The sequence below is a fragment of the Myxine glutinosa genome, chromosome 13, assembly GCF_964187855.1.
Source record: "Myxine glutinosa chromosome 13, kmMyxGlut1.1, whole genome shotgun sequence".
Taxonomy (NCBI): domain Eukaryota; kingdom Metazoa; phylum Chordata; class Myxini; order Myxiniformes; family Myxinidae; genus Myxine; species Myxine glutinosa.
Genome location: NC_136273.1, coordinates 15,840,555 through 15,856,540, shown reverse-complemented (window position 1 = coordinate 15,856,540; position 15,986 = coordinate 15,840,555). Strand labels below are relative to the sequence as shown.

Genomic DNA, 15,986 nt, shown 5'->3' with positions numbered 1-15,986 from the left:
GTTTACAGGGGATCGGGGGTGGTGTTAGTGCTCCCCTTCAGGTCATCCAGTTGGAGTCCGATTTGGTGTCAGGACCGGTCACCGTCGGCTTACAAGCCACGCTTCCTGTAGAGGGTGTATCTGTGGTTATCGGGAATGATTTGGCCGGGGGTCAAGTTTATGGTAACCTGAGGGTTGGTAAAGAGCCCAGCAGGGAAAATAACACCACACCAGCTCGGGATGGCGACAAAAGTGCCAAGTTATTTGTAGGGGGACTGAACTTCAAAACAGAGGAAGAAGTTCTGACCTCTGTCTTCAACAGATATGGGCCGCTGGTGGAAGTGCGGTTGGTAAGAGACTGGGAAACGCAACAGTCAAGAGGGTTCGGCTTTGTCACGTTTGCCAGCACAAAAGACGCCAGAGAGGCAGAGAAGAATTGGAATGGCAAGGATTTGGAGGGTCGGACCATAACTGTAGGGAAGGCATTTCGTAGGCGTCGAGAGGTCTACAGGAGAGGACAACTGGGCGGTAGTTTTGGTAGTGGCCGAGAAGGAGACCGCTATTCATGGGACTACCGGGACCAGTGGTCCCACCCTAATTATTAGGGAAGTTCTGAGAAGTTGAAGCACGGAAGGCGGCGGAGCCGCCGAGCCAAGATTCCTACACGAATTAACCGTGAACGCCGTTCCTAAAGGCGTCCATGTAGTGAACTTTCATGCACGGACTAACCGTGAACTCCACGTTCCTCAAGGCGCCCATGTAGAGAACTTTCCTGCACAGACTAACCGTGAACTCCGCGTTCCTAAAGGCATCCATGTAGTGAATACTCGGCTTGGCCTCCCGAAAAAGTGCTATCGAGTTGCTTAACTTTGGATCTTTGATCAACCCCTTAACCTTCATTCCCAAGAAACTGACGGTCAAAGTCAGAGGGTCATGAGATGGAGTTTGATTTGGCAGGGACAAGGTCGTTGTTGGTACTTAGTCCAGAGGGAGTAATCTGGAGGGGTTGTGGTGAAATTTTGGTTGCTTTATTTTTAAGTGATAACTGTGCCCGGGGGGAACGGATAATGTGGGGGGGGTTGAGTTATCTGGGGTGTTTCTCCAAATTGGCCGGCAAAGAAAGTTTTCGCTGGGTTCAAACTTTCTTTCTTGAAGGGGGGGAGTGTTACATATTTATGTGAATGTATGTGAATTACCATTCAGGTCTTTGCTTATCCGTGTGTAGTATATTAAGTTGTTGTGTAGTTGTTGTGGTTGGAGGGTCAGGAGCCCTTCTGAGGGAGTGGCCGGAAACGGAAGTGACCGGAAACGGAAGAGAAAAAGACACGAGGAAAAAGGACGGGTATTATTCTTCCTCGCCCCGCTCCGAAAAAAAGGTGGGATCGACCTTGCGCTGCGTGGAACAGCGGCGTTCCGAAGCCTGGCTGGCGAGAGGAATTACCGGAACGTGTACCTTCCCGGTGGAGACGTCAAGTTGACGTGGGGCCGTGCATCGAACCCGCGTCTGGCCTCGTTCGCGGCACCGTCCAAACAGACGCGTGCGGGTCGCACGTTGGGGCCTAACGCGCCTTGCAAGCGGCGTGGGGTTTGGCTGGCTTTACCGTATCCGCTTCGCGTGGCCACGAGGGGCTGCAGCCACGGTGCCTGGTACGATACCGGCCCGGTGGAAACACGTCCACCCGGGATTCGTTCTACCGCCCGAGTGCGGTGACGGCGACCATCATCTTGGTCAGGAGGGGCCCAGAGACATTGTGCGGGACCGAGACCAAAAGGGTGTCGTGAGTACTCACCGGGACACACGTATATAAGATGGCCATCTTACTCATAGGAAAGTGCTTGTGAATTGGGAATTGTTGATGGTTGTATATGGTTGATTGCTCGGGGAAAATCTCCGTGGTTGTGTCATTGCAATTGTATGGTCATTCCCATTGAAATATATCCTTGAACGGCAGTTGTCTCCTGGGGTGAAATTCATATGGATTGCGTGGCGAAAGCGCATATTTAATACAGCTTTCTGGCGAAGTTCCTCTCACGGTCCGGGGGTCACCGAGACCAGGTATTCACCGAGGGGACCACGTAACAATATCCACTGGAGGAACCTCATCCTCAGGAAGAAATTCAATAACGGTTCTCAACTTCGTACGCACGTCTAGTGGGGCAGCCATTTTGAAAGTGTGGTTTGATGGTTTCACTTCACGTGATCTATCACACTGCCGGTCAACTTAAAATGGGCGGGAGATACAAACCTTTCATAGTGATCTTGCGTAGCTCTCCTGCAACGCTTTAGTTATGAACTGAAAAAACAAGAGGCATTACTTTCGCACCATCCCTACTACAGTTGTGCACATCGACTTGTATTTAATATGTCACTTCAGATGAACCTGTGTAGATATTTAATTTGCCAGATGTTTGTCTTTATGTGTTGTGGGGGGACAAGTGGCAAATTAATCACTGGCTGCCAACCATGTGACCTACGTGAAGTGTGACGACATGGTTTTCCATTATATCATTTCGCCTATACATCGGCGTGTCATGCTGCGATTGGACCTCGACTCCACATGACCTGCGTGAAGCGTGACCATGGGGGAAGGACATTCTGCGAGAGGAAGCATCTCCATATGCATATAAGGGCTCAGTGGGTTGTCGAGACTGTCATCAGCCATTGGTGAATCTGTATCCCCAGGGCTGCTCGCGCGCTTTGTTTCGTGTTTCTCTTTTTACATTCTCCATTTAATTTACACCGTTACTTTTATTCTAATCAAATCATAGCTATCTGTGGCATGTACTTCAATGTTTAGGGTTGATTTTTAGCTTGCTTGTGTCTAGTTGCTATTAAAGCCCAGGTGTGGAACAGTTCATAAAAGAGGTTTGATCCCCATAGGTTCCTGTAAGGTGGTTATAGAAAGGTTCTGCAAGGGTGGAAGAGGAAAGGGGGGGGGGGCAGTGAGGTGTGGGGCGGATGGAGGGAGGGGGGGGGCGAGGGGAGAAGAGTAAACTTATTGAAGTGCCATCCACTCGGCCATTCATGCATCATGGTTTGCACCACCACTGGGTAAGCCAGCTGTCCCTGGGATAACCAAGTGAGCCTTACAGATGGTTGGCAAGAGAGGGGTTTGACAGGTATCAGCAAGGCTCTACATTGCCTAAATACCGGGCCAAACTTTTACTGTTGCCTGGAGGTTCAACATAAAGTATCTCACATCAAAACACATTCAGATCTTCACCAAAATTGAATTGATTTGTCCTTGTCACGCACCCAACCTGTCCGCCAAGTTTCGTCTGAATCTGTCCACAACTTATTGAGATATCGTGCTATATATCGTTTTTGGCCCGATCTCTCAACGGTGAAGAATCACTAAAAAAAATTATAGTAGCCGGATCCAGATCCGTATCTTCACCAAAATCTTCACATTTCATCCTTGTCACATAACCAACCACTCCAACAAATTTTGTCCGAATCTGTATCCAATCTTTTGAGATATCCTGGTCACAGGCAAACAGACTCGTAATCACTCACAGGGCGACACTTTGAAAACAGAACGAATCAAACACTGTTGCAGCGAATCCTCCACTGTAAGGGCTGGCAAATAAGAGGCAAAGAGGGACTCAGGTTACCTGTAGATTGCCTGTTGAACAAAATGGGTCACCATTCCCCAGACTACAGTAAAAGAAAAATAATAAATAAAGTCCTTTAACAACCATGTCTGATGTGTGTTTTTCTGATGTGTGCTAAACAACCTCAGGGGTTGAAAATATAGAACTCCACATATATATATATTTAGAAAATAGAGTATTCTAGCAGGAGTGCCTGGCGTTGCCGAGGGGCGGGGCAGGAAGCAGGAGAGGGAGGGATGAGGAAGGGAGTGGGAGGAGTGGAAGGGGGAGGGGAGGAGAGGTTAGAGGGAGGGGAAAGATATATGACATATACATCTTTTGGGGAGGGGAGGGGGTTGGCTTTGACAGGCCCCTCCATTTTGGGGGTAGAGGGGAAGGGAAGGAGGAAAATTTTTCCCGTGCAAAGAGTGCTCCATAACCTCAGTGTTGCACAGGTAAAAAAAGGAAATTGTAATACCCTCTGCCACCATCACCAGGTGGCGCTACACAATACACATTTACATGGAGAATTTACACCCCTCTCTCGGTCCCACACATCCCCGAATGAGGCTGCTGCCACATAACTTACATAGCCCCCAGACAAACTTGTATTTGTACCCCGAGTAAAGTACATAAGCGTTTATAGCTGGAGTACATGGCGTTGCTCAAGCGAAAAAGAAACATTAACATATTTGAAATGAGGGCAAATACAATGGAAAAGCAATTACATCCAAATCAGAATCCATCACAAATGGCAAATCATCATTTTACCTTTTCGTTGAATATATGCTGGTGAATGTGACGTTCGTCACGTTTCTGAGTTAAGTATGATGACGTTCAGGAAGAAGAAGAAGCCTTACCAAAAACTAGGACCACTTCCGGAATTGTTTTATTATTTGTGTTCAAATATCTGGTGATGGTTTTGTATGTATTTATGTGAATGTGTACTTGTATATAACTGTCATTAATCAAAAAGGCACGACAGAGCGATTTTTTTTTAAATCAAAAAAAACGAACTTTTTTTCATCTAAAACACTCCCAGGCACTCACTGATGAATCTCTGAAAGTTTGACGAAGATCCATTCAGCCATCTCTGAGAAAAATGGCATCACACAGACAGACACATGGGGCCAACGGCTCTCGTATATAGTAGACTAGCTGAATGCACCCGGCGTTGCCCGGGTTCTTTTTGAATGAATTTAATCTTCTGTACATTTAATCTTCTGATAAATGTCAGGGTGTACATACTTTTTCCACAAGAGAAATTTGCATTTATGTTTATTTAAATTATACAATGGACTACAAAATGTAAATGTTTCATGATATTTGTTATATTACATCACCTTTATCTATCAATATTGTTGAAATGAAGATCAAATAGCTGTCTGTTGAAATATGTAGAAGTAGTGAAAACTTTACATGGGGTGTACTTACTTTTTCACGTGAATATATATGTATGTATGTATGTATGTATGTATGTATATATATGTATATATGTATATATGTATATATGTATATATGTATATATGTATGTGTATATATATATATATATATATATATATATATATATATATATATATATATATATATATATATATATATATATGATCAAGGCACCTCCGAGCTTTAATGGTGAGCACCAGCCACGAATTATGTCTCACACGGTAAATACCGCATAACCCGCAAGGAACCAACAGCCTGTCTGCCACACAGACCATCGTTCCCACCAGTGCAAACCAAAACCAAGGGGTGCGGTGCGATCGGCGGGGATAATAATCAACGAACATAACAGCGTGACGAGCGCTGTCCCGATCTCCTGTGGACCGAAGTCCTAGACCAAAGCGTCACCTCCGACCCAAAGGGTCTTCTGGAGGCCTCAGCCCGGCCACTCTGTCAACAGACAGAGATTTATTCATTGGTCCCCATTGGTCCCCAAACATAAAAACATAGACAGAGTGACCGGGCTGAGGCCTCCAGAAGACCCTTTGGGTCGGAGGTGACGCTTTGGTCTAGGACTTCGGTCCACAGGAGATCGGGACAGCGCTCGTCACGCTGTTATGTTCGTTGATTATTATCCCCGCCGATCGCACCGCACCCCTTGGTTTTGGTTTGCACTGGTGGGAACGATGGTCTTTGTGGCAGACAGGCTGTTGGTTCCTTGCGGGTTATGCGGTATTTACCGTGTGAGACATAATTCGTGGCTGGTGCTCACCATTAAAGCTAGGAGGTGCCTTGATCATCTTAATAGACGATTTTGGTCCTCATTTGTTAGATTTTTCGCAGTGTGCCGCCCTGTGGCTATGCACAAGTACTGCATGGAAATCGGACCTGGCAGGAGTAATTCCCTGCCAGTGGATTAAGGGGTCTCACTCCTATTAAGAGGAGTGGTCCCACCTGTATGACCATGCATTGTGGCCCTTCGGGGGCATGATGCATGCGTTTGAATGACCATGTGCTTCCCCCTCGGGGTTGAGGCGCATGTGTATTGTTTTGGGGACAGCCTTGTTGACGATGTGCCTTGACCATGGGGTCAAGGTGCACGTCCAAGGCTGTTCAAATGTTTGACTTTTTACCTTTTTTCGATGTAAAAAAGGCAGGCCTTCGTGCGGGCCCTAAATATGCACAAGTACTGCATGGAAATCGGACCTGGCAGGAGTAATTCCCTGCCAGTGGATTAAGGGGTCTCACTCCTATTAAGAGGAGTGGTCCCACCTGTATGACCATGCATTGTGGCCCTTCGGGGGCATGATGCATGCGTTTGAATGACCATGTGCTTCCCCCTCGGGGTTGAGGCGCATGTGTATTGTTTTGGGGACAGCCTTGTTGACGATGTGCCTTGACCATGGGGTCAAGGTGCACGTCCAAGGCTGTTCAAATGTTTGACTTTTTACCTTTTTTCGATGTAAAAAAGGCAGGCCTTCGTGCGGGCCCTAAATATGCACAAGTACTGCATGGAAATCGGACCTGGCAGGAGTAATTCCCTGCCAGTGGATTAAGGGGTCTCACTCCTATTAAGAGGAGTGGTCCCACCTGTATGACCATGCATTGTGGCCCTTCGGGGGCATGATGCATGCGTTTGAATGACCATGTGCTTCCCCCTCGGGGTTGAGGCGCATGTGTATTGTTATGGGGACAGCCTTGTTGACGTTGTGCCTTGGCCATGGGGTCAAGGTGCACGTCCAAGGCTGTTCAAATGTTTGACTTTTTACCTTTTTTCACTGTAAAAAAGGCAGGCCTTCGCGGCGGGCCCAAAACGCTGCACAAGTACTGCATGGAAATCGGACCTGGCAGGAGTAATTCCCTGCCAGTGGATTAAGGGGTCTCACTCCTATTAAGAGGAGTGGTCCCAACTGTATGACCATGCATTGTGGCCCTTTGGGGGGCATGATGCATGCGTTTGAATGACCATGCGTTTCCCCCTCGGGGTTGAGGCGCATGTGTATTGTTATGGGGACAGCCTTGTTGACGATGTGCCTTGACCATGGGGTCAAGGTGCACGTCCAAGGCTGTTCAAATGTTTGACTTTTTACCTTTTTTCTTGTAAAAAAGGCAGGGCTTCCCTGTGGCCCCCAATACAGGTAAATAAAACTGCATGCAAATCGGACCTGGCAGGAGTAATTCCCTGCCGGTGGATTAAGGGGTCTCACTCCTATTAAGAGGAGTGGTCCCAACTGTATGACCATGCATTGTGGCCCTTTGGGGGGCATGATGCATGCGTTTGAATGACCATGCGTTTCCCCCTCGGGGTTGAGGCGCATGTGTATTGTTATGGGGACAGCCTTGTTGACGATGTGCCTTGACCATGGGGTCAAGGTGCACGTCCAAGGCTGTTCAAATGTTTGACTTTTTACCTTTTTTCTTGTAAAAAAGGCAGGGCTTCCCTGTGGCCCCCAATACAGGTTTAAAGACCTGCATGCAAATCGGACCTGGCAGGAGTAATGCCCTGCTGGTGGATTAAGGGGTCTCACTCCTATTAAGAGGAGTGGTCCCAATTGTATGACCATGCATTGTGGCCCTTCGGGGGCATGATGCATGCGTTTGAATGACCATGCGCTTCCCCCTCGGGGTTGAGGCGCATGTGTATTGTTATGGGGACAGCCTTGTTGACGATGTGCCTTGACCATGGGGTCAAGGTGCACGTCCAAGGCTGTTCAAATGTTTGACTTTTTACCTTTTTTCATTGTAAAAAAGGCAGGCCTTCTGTGCGGGCCCTAAACGCGCGTAGAACTGCATGCAAATCGGACCTGGCAGGAGTAATGCCCTGCTGGTGGATTAAGGGGTCTTACTCCTATTAAGAGGAGTGGTCCCAATTGTATGACCATGCATTGTGGCCCTCCGGGGGCATGATGCATGCGTTTGAATGACCATGCGCTTCCCCCTCGGGGTTGAGGGGCATGTGTATTGTTATGGGGACAGCCTCGTTGACGTTGTGCCTTGGCCATGGGGTCAAGGTGCACGTCCGAGGCTGTTCGAATGTTTGACTTTTTACCTTTTTTCATTGTAAAAAAGGCAGGCCTTCTGTGCGGGCCCTAAACGTGCAAAGAACTGCATGCAAATCGGACCTGGCAGGAGTAATGCCCTGCTGGTGGATTAAGGGGTCTTACTCCTATTAAGAGGAGTGGTCCCAATTGTATGACCATGCATTGTGGCCCTTCGGGGGCATGATGCATGCGTTTGAATGACCATGCGCTTCCCCCTCGGGGTTGAGGCGCATGTGTATTGTTATGGGGACAGCCTCGTTGACGTTGTGCCTTGGCCATGGGGTCAAGGTGCACGTCCGAGGCTGTTCGAATGTTTGACTTTTTACCTTTTTTCATTGTAAAAAAGGCAGGCCCTGCCTGGGGCCCTAAAACAGGTGCAAATCGTACCTGACAGGAGTAATGCCCTGTCAGTGGATTAAGGGGTCTTACTCCTATTGAGAGGAGTGGTCCCAATTGAATGACCATGCATTGTGGCCCCTCGGGGGCATGATGCATGTGTTTGAATGACCATGCGCTTCCCCCTTGGGGTTGAGGCGCATGTGTATTGTTATTGGGACAGCCTTGTTGACGTTGTGCCTTGACCATGGGGTCAAGGTGCACGTCCGAGGCTGTTCAAATGTTTGACTTTTTACCTTTTTTCACAAGCAAAAAAGGCAGGCCTTAGCTGTGGCCCCAAAACAGCGGTAGACCTGCATGCAAATCGGACCTGGCAGGAGTAATGCCCTGCTGGTGGATTAAGGGGTCTTACTCCTATTAAGAGGAGTGGTCCCAATTGTATGACCATGCATTGTGGCCCTTCGGGGGCATGATGCATGTGTTTGAATGACCATGTGCTTCCCCCTCGGGGTTGAGGCGCATGTGTATTGTTATGGGGACAGCCTTGTTGACGTTGTGCCTTGGCCATGGGGTCAAGGTGCACGTCCGAGGCTGTTCGAATGTTTGACTTTTTACCTTTTTTCACAAGCAAAAAAGGCAGGCCTTGACTGGGGCCCTAAAACAGTCAATAAGCCCGAAATCTGGATTGGCGGCTCTGCTTGATGTTTAGCCAATGGGGACCAATGAATAAATCTCTGTCTGTTGACAGAGTGGCCGGGCTGAGGCCTCCAGAAGACCCTTTGGGTCGGAGGTGACGCTTTGGTCTAGGACTTCGGTCCACAGGAGATCGGGACAGCGCTCGTCACGCTGTTATGTTCGTTGATTATATATTTATATATATATATATATAATGGTATCTGTAATCTGGTTCTCCAACCTAATGAGCGGACAACATGACGTCATCGCCATGCACGTCCGCCTTGCCTGCAAAGTTCCAGAGGAACCATCCAGCAGTGCGTCATTACGGATTATAAATACAGATACTGTCACAAGTGCATGCAAAACTCACAGTTACCGACCTGGTTTCGCCCTTGTTGGGGCTTCATCAGGGCAACGCAGTGAGGCTTTCCATACACTTGTAACTCTGTGACCCTTTCGGTTTTTATATCAGTCACTATGCGACCTTCATATCATCAGTGGAGAACCGCCAGCAAGGTGTCCCATACAGCTGCTGCTGCACCTTGCTGGCGGTTCTCCACTGATGATATGAAGGTCGCATAGTGACTGATATATATATATTTTTTTTTTTTTTTTTTTTTTTTTTTTATATATATATATATATATATATATATATATATATATATATATATATATATACTGTATATATATATATATATATGCATATAGTCGTGGCCAAAGATATTTTGGCACCCTTGCATGTTTTTCAAATAACTCACAATTTTCTCTCGAAATAAGTTGAAATTGACAAAAGTATTTGGTCTCCACAATTCTTTACTTCACTGTTAATATGAAGGACCTTTGTTTTTGATTCAGAATTTAATATACCCCTTTAAATCAGAGAATAAAAAAGAAATGGCATTGACAAAATTATTGACACATTAGACTTAACATTTGGTAGCACGGCCTTTGGACAAAATAATTGCAGTCAAGCACTTCCTATAGACACGAATGAGCTTCCTACACCTCTCTACTGGCAGTTGGGCCCACTCTTCTTGTGCAAACTGCTCCAGTTCTCCAAGATTTCAAGGGTGCCTTCTCCCAACTGCTGTTTTCAGATCTCCCCACAGGTGTTCAATGGGATTTAGATCTGGACTCATTGCTGGCCACTTCAGAACAGTCCAGCGTTTTGTCTTGAACCATTCCTGGGTGCTTTTTGAAGTGTGGTTGGGGTCATTGTCCTGCTGCAAGACCCATGACCATCGACTGAGACCCAGCTTTCTGACACTAGGTTGAACATTGCACTCCAAAATGCCTTGGTAATCTCCTGATTTCATGATGCCATGCACACATTCAAGGTACCCAGTGCCAGAGGCAGCACAGCAACCCCAAAACATCACTAAACCTCCTCCATGTTTAACTGTAGGTAAGGTGTTCTTTTCTTTGAAGGTTTCATTTTGTTTTCTGTAAACAGATATTATGTGCTTTATCAAAAAGCTCTAATTTGGTCTCATCTGTCCACAGGACATTCTCTCAGAAGGATTTTGACTTGTTCAGGTGTGTTTTAGAATACTCCAGTGGGGTTTCTCAGCAGTGGGGTCCTCCTGGGTCTCCTACCATAGAACCCCCTATCATTGAGTTGATGACGGATGGTGCGAGTTGAAACTGTTGTATCTTGTGTCTGAAGGTCACCTTGAATCTGTTTGGCAGTTGATCGAGGTGCTTTCTCCAACATTCAAACAATCCTTCGCTGCAATCTTCGATCAAGTTTTCTCTTGCAGCCACGTCCAGGCACGTTGGCTGCAGTGCCATGAGCCTTAAACTTCCTGATAACATTGCGTACGTTGGACACAGGAACATCAAGGTCTCTGGAGATGGACTTGTAGCCTTGAGATTGTTCCTGCTTGGCTACAATCTTGTGTCTGACCTCAGACAATTCTCTGGTTTTTTTTTTTCTTTTCTCCATGCTCATTGCGGTACACATCGTGATACAAAACAGCAGAATGACTCCTTTTCTCTATTCAAACTGGTTGAATGAGAGATTTTTATATTGCAGGCACCTGTAACTCACCACAGGTGAGTTCAATTCCAAAGTAAAGGAGAATCACCTGCTTGAAATCTAATTATTTCTAACAACTTCTAAAAGGTGCCAATAATATTGTCCGGGCCATTTTAGGATTTCTGTGTGGAATAAGCTAAGATTTAGTAACTCTTTCAGCTTTTTTTGTTTTGTTCCACTGCAAACCAAAGAAATACATATGTGGATACCAAAATATTTTTTAATTTCAACAATTTTCTGGAAGAAATGGTGAATTATTTTTAAAAAGTGCAAGGGTGCCAATATTTATTGGCCACGACTGGAGGCTGAGGCATTGGTTGAAAGAATGTGAGTCGTAAGTTTCATCACCGTTGCATTGGTAATATGTAAATGAGCCCCAATACCATTCCCCTGTAACCATGTTGTTGCTGGCATTTGCCGTTGTTCCATCTCAATCAAGAAACTTAACACAGTCAGTCATAAAAAAAAAACACACCTTCTCTCCCTCTGCTCCCTCGTCCTCAGCCTCTTCCCCTCCATCAGGTTCCTCAACTCCATCACCAGAACCTTGACGGTTCTGTGCCACGCCTTCCCTTACAGTTTTTAACTGTGGCAGGGGTTACAAGGTGTGGAGGTAAATTGGAATTAAATCTTTACCTTGATAGAAGCAAAGAAGAAAAGAAAACGAGATGCACGGGAAGCCATTGAGGTGTAGGCTAATATGGTAAAGTAACAGCAAAAAAATGTATAACTGGAACTACCTCTTGATTGGTTGCTATAAGTTCCACCTCTAAAGCAGCGACTCTTTCAAGTGCCACACGCAGGCGCTCTCGAACCTACAAGGAACAAGATGTTAGCAACCAACATCCGGAAAAAAAAACATTGTGCGGTCAGCAAGAGTAATGTCCCTACAGGATGTTTCATCTATCGACCTCAGACCTCACTGCTTGTCGATACACCACATTGGGGCATTGGGCTCACATTGACGTTGTATCACATCACCTCATAGACGAATTTATTATCGCCAACAACTTCCTGCTCTAACCTACAGGGGGCATTGCATAAGCGGCACCGCCACACTACTACAAGAACTGGCTCGCGCCCACGTCTTGCACAGAAATGATGACAAAGACGAGGATGGCATCAGAACTCCAAAAAGGTGCCTGCACCTTGGCAAAACTCAAAATTCCCACCTAAAACGATTTATAAGGGAATGTACCAGATATGTAGTCATGCTTCAGTAATGATGCAACCAGACAACCAGACATCATTGAATCCAGGTCAGATAGGTGTTTGCTGGATAGATTTCACGTACATGACTTTTGATTTGTCAACACAGTGACATCATGTTTCCGCTTATTCAGCGAGTATACTGTACACTCTAAAACAAAACAAATGTGAGATAAACAAAACTGCACAACGACATCTCAACAGGAGTGTGTGTTGATGAATCACCTGCTGCTAAGTTTTTGTTTGCAAGTTAATGTCACGTCGTACAGCTCATTAAATAAAGTACATTTCATAAATCAGTTAACCATTTAATTAATTAGACAGTCACCTTCTCATCCAGAGCTTTGTGGTGCTCAAACAATGACTTGAGTGCCTTGAGGACCTCAACCTCACTGGAAACACCAGCAGGTGACTGTGCTTGGCGTTTTACAACAGTCATTCTCAGAGAGCGTTCATGTCTCGAGACCAGACACTCCAGGTGCTCAAGAAGAAGCTGTAAGGGGAGAAGAAGTAAGAAAGCATTAAACGAAAAGCACTCAATAGTTAATAAATTGGAGCAAGTGAGGAGAGCATGAAGGCTTCAATTTCGTGTTTGACACTCCCATCTGAACACATAGCTCATGATGCTGTGCTTCTTGGTTCAAAAAATACATATAAAAAAAAATATATATATATAACTGTGAGAAATAGTAGAAACTCCACAGTACGAGCAGGGCGTCTCATTTGCATTAAATAAATAATCGGGAGATTAAATCAGACGCGACATAGCTTCAGGACGTCGATCTTTAATTTTCGACAAGATTTCGACCAACAAAGGTCTTCCGTTGAACTTGGGGACGACTAAGAAGAAGACCTTTGTTGGTCGAAAGCTTGTCGAAAATTAAAGATCGACGTCCTGAAGCAACGTCCGCGTCTGATTTAATCTCCCGATTTTATATATATATATATATATATATATATATATATATATATATATATATATATATATATATATATATATATATATTGTTGCGGTTTTGAGAACCCACACTTGTAAATAAATATCACATCATTAAAGGTTAAAGGTAGCACCCCATAGATAGGCCACAAGCAACACGTAGGTCACCATAGGACGTCAGTTATTTCATAGTCTGTGTTAGAGAAGGCCATTTTCCAATAGTTGCATCTGCGCTGCGTCAATCAAATAAGAGTAGGCCCTTCCGTCCATTTTGGCAGCCTCCCTTCCAAGCGACGCCATTAAGCGCTAGCCATCGCCCTCGCCATTTAGGGCCAGCGGCGTTCGCAACCTCGCTGGGCTTCCGCCCAAACCAGCCCAGAAACCCATGAGGTAAGACCCGAGAAGAGGGTGGAGCGCCAGGGAGAAGGTGCGGCCACGTCAACCAGCCATCAAGGCGGGGCCAGTAAGCCAACCCCAGCCAACCAGGGCTGAGGTGAGGTCGCCTGACAGGGCGTGGTTTTGGGCTTCGAGAGCGTTCGCTGGCTTGGTTATAAAAGCGTGCACGCAAAGCCCTCATGAGGACTTATCGTGGTTGGAAGGACTGATGGGAAGAATTACGAAGCAGCGCCCATTAAAGAGGACTGTGCGGAGAGTACTCACTGGCGCTGATTACAGAGGACGTATAGTGGTTGAAAGGATTGGAAGGAATTGCGCTTGGCGAGAGGGCTGGCTGGGCGAGCGCGCGGCATGCATTACTAAGAACTGCAGTGTGCAGGACATTGGGGAGGGGGGCGCTTGGGGCGGGTAAGACCGGTAGCGCCAGTACAGAAGCGCCGGTACACAAAGTACATACACCGATAGCCCAAGCTTACCTTCCCCCCGTCATTATAATTGTCCGCTCGCGTTACGCTACGTGAAGAGCTGCCTGCCGGGTTTTTCGTCGGCTGGACCGGAGCCGGACTGGAGCCTCGACACAATCGCCGGACCTTCCACCCTACCATCTGCATCCCCGTGTGAGTCTGGAGTCTGAGACCGATCCGGCCTGTGTCCAGGGAATTGAGTAAGACTGTCTAAGGCTGCCCTGTGTACTTTTCCTTCCTCTTTCTTTCTTGTACATTCCTTTCGTTTCCTCTTCTTCTTTGTACATCTGTAATAAATTGCCCTGTTCTTTCTGGTTTCTCCTTAATCCGATCGTCCTAGTATTTTCTCCATTGGGTAAACGTGGCACGATCGCAACCGCTTAGAATCGGGTCTAGTCACTTGTTAACAGCTCGGGTCGCGGATTGCTATCCGCTCGGCAATATTCCAACAATATCCGTGATTTGGGCGGGAGTTATTCTCTTGCTTTACGGTCGGTGGTAGTAATTAGGTAATAGGACTAAAAATCGACCAACAACCCTATTTACCACCAACCAGAAGGAACGTTATAACTTCCAGGGTCGCGTCGGCCAGATAAGAGGACGAGGGGATTTACCCCCCCTTGATAAGGGGAGAGCCGACGTTTCGGAGATCCGCAACAATATATATTAGGGTGGTCCACAATTATTTTTTTATTTTTTTTATGTCATGTTCTCGCCCGCCAGAACTGTTCGAATACCTAAAAGAAAACTGCTGGTGAAATAAAAATGAAATTGAATAATATTTATGGGTAGCTCATGGTCATCAAAGTTTCCCCATATGGTCTTACACTAACGTCTTACATTACCGGGGTATTCAGGGTATTCATAACTGCATTGCAGGGTATTCATAACTCAACTTAAAATTCCTGTAAAAGTATGCGTCAATCAGAAACTGTTTCAGTGTCCATGGTAATGTAAGATGTATATATATATATATACCTACCTCTCCTGTGAGAGACATACACATTAAGGGTATTTTTTTTGAAAGTTATTAAATCTTCAACTTCAATTTTTATAAAATATAATATCACGTATATTACAAATACATTTGTGCAAAATAATTGTTTGTATTATGATTGGTGTAAAACATAACACAGCAACTCAGGTACAGTCATATATCTATACATCTAAATATCTGGGCAGTGTCTGTGTTGTCACTGAACTACTCCCTCAAACGTTTGTTTCCATGGTTGTGAGGTGTTTTGAATTACGTGGCGGTGAGGTGTTTTGAATTACATGGTTGTGAGGTGTTTTGAATTACGTGGTGGTGAGGTGTTTTGAATTATGTGGTGGTGAGGTGTTTTGAATTACGTGGCGGTGAGGTGTTTTGAATTACGTGGCGGTGAGGTGTTTTGAATAACGTGGCGGTGAGGTGTTTTGAATTACGTGGTGGTGAGGTGAAGCGCTTAAAATACCCCACATTATTTGTGCAGTTTCTGTCACGTCCCATCACGTCACTGAACTACTCGCCCAAACTTTTGAGAAATCGTCCCAAACTTCCAGTCTGCACCGACCCCTCCCGTATGTATGTGCTGAAGGGTTCCTTTTTGAATTTTTACCCTGCTCTCACGAAGCGAAAAGCGGGGTTAAGCATTCAGTTACATACGTGTGCCGTGTGCCGTCCGTGTGTGTGCCGTACGTGTCTGCATTTTAAAAATTCATTTTCTCGGCAACAGTTGGTCCGATTGACACGAAATTTTACCATAGGAGTGCCTCCGCCTGTATAATTCTTTTATTCATAATTATGACGTCATAAGTCACGTGGTACGGACGCCATCTTGGAAAAACGTTGCACCACTGTATCTTCCAAACCGCTCAATGGAAAAAATTGAAGC

At 45.9% G+C, this 15,986-nt stretch overlaps 1 protein-coding gene across 1 annotated transcript in view; it reads right to left on the bottom strand.

The window, feature by feature from the left end:
- The window catches only part of LOC137438312 (liprin-alpha-1-like), a 76,632-nt gene that overhangs the window by 35,432 nt on the left and 25,214 nt on the right, over positions 1-15,986 (bottom strand). Inside the window, exons 5-7 of the mRNA XM_078766982.1 lie at positions 12,644-12,808; positions 11,847-11,921; positions 11,582-11,692 (exon numbers count right to left, since the gene is read on the bottom strand). Of these exons, the coding sequence (XP_078623108.1) occupies positions 11,582-11,692; positions 11,847-11,921; positions 12,644-12,808 (351 nt within the window). The remainder of the gene's footprint in view (positions 1-11,581; positions 11,693-11,846; positions 11,922-12,643; positions 12,809-15,986) is intronic.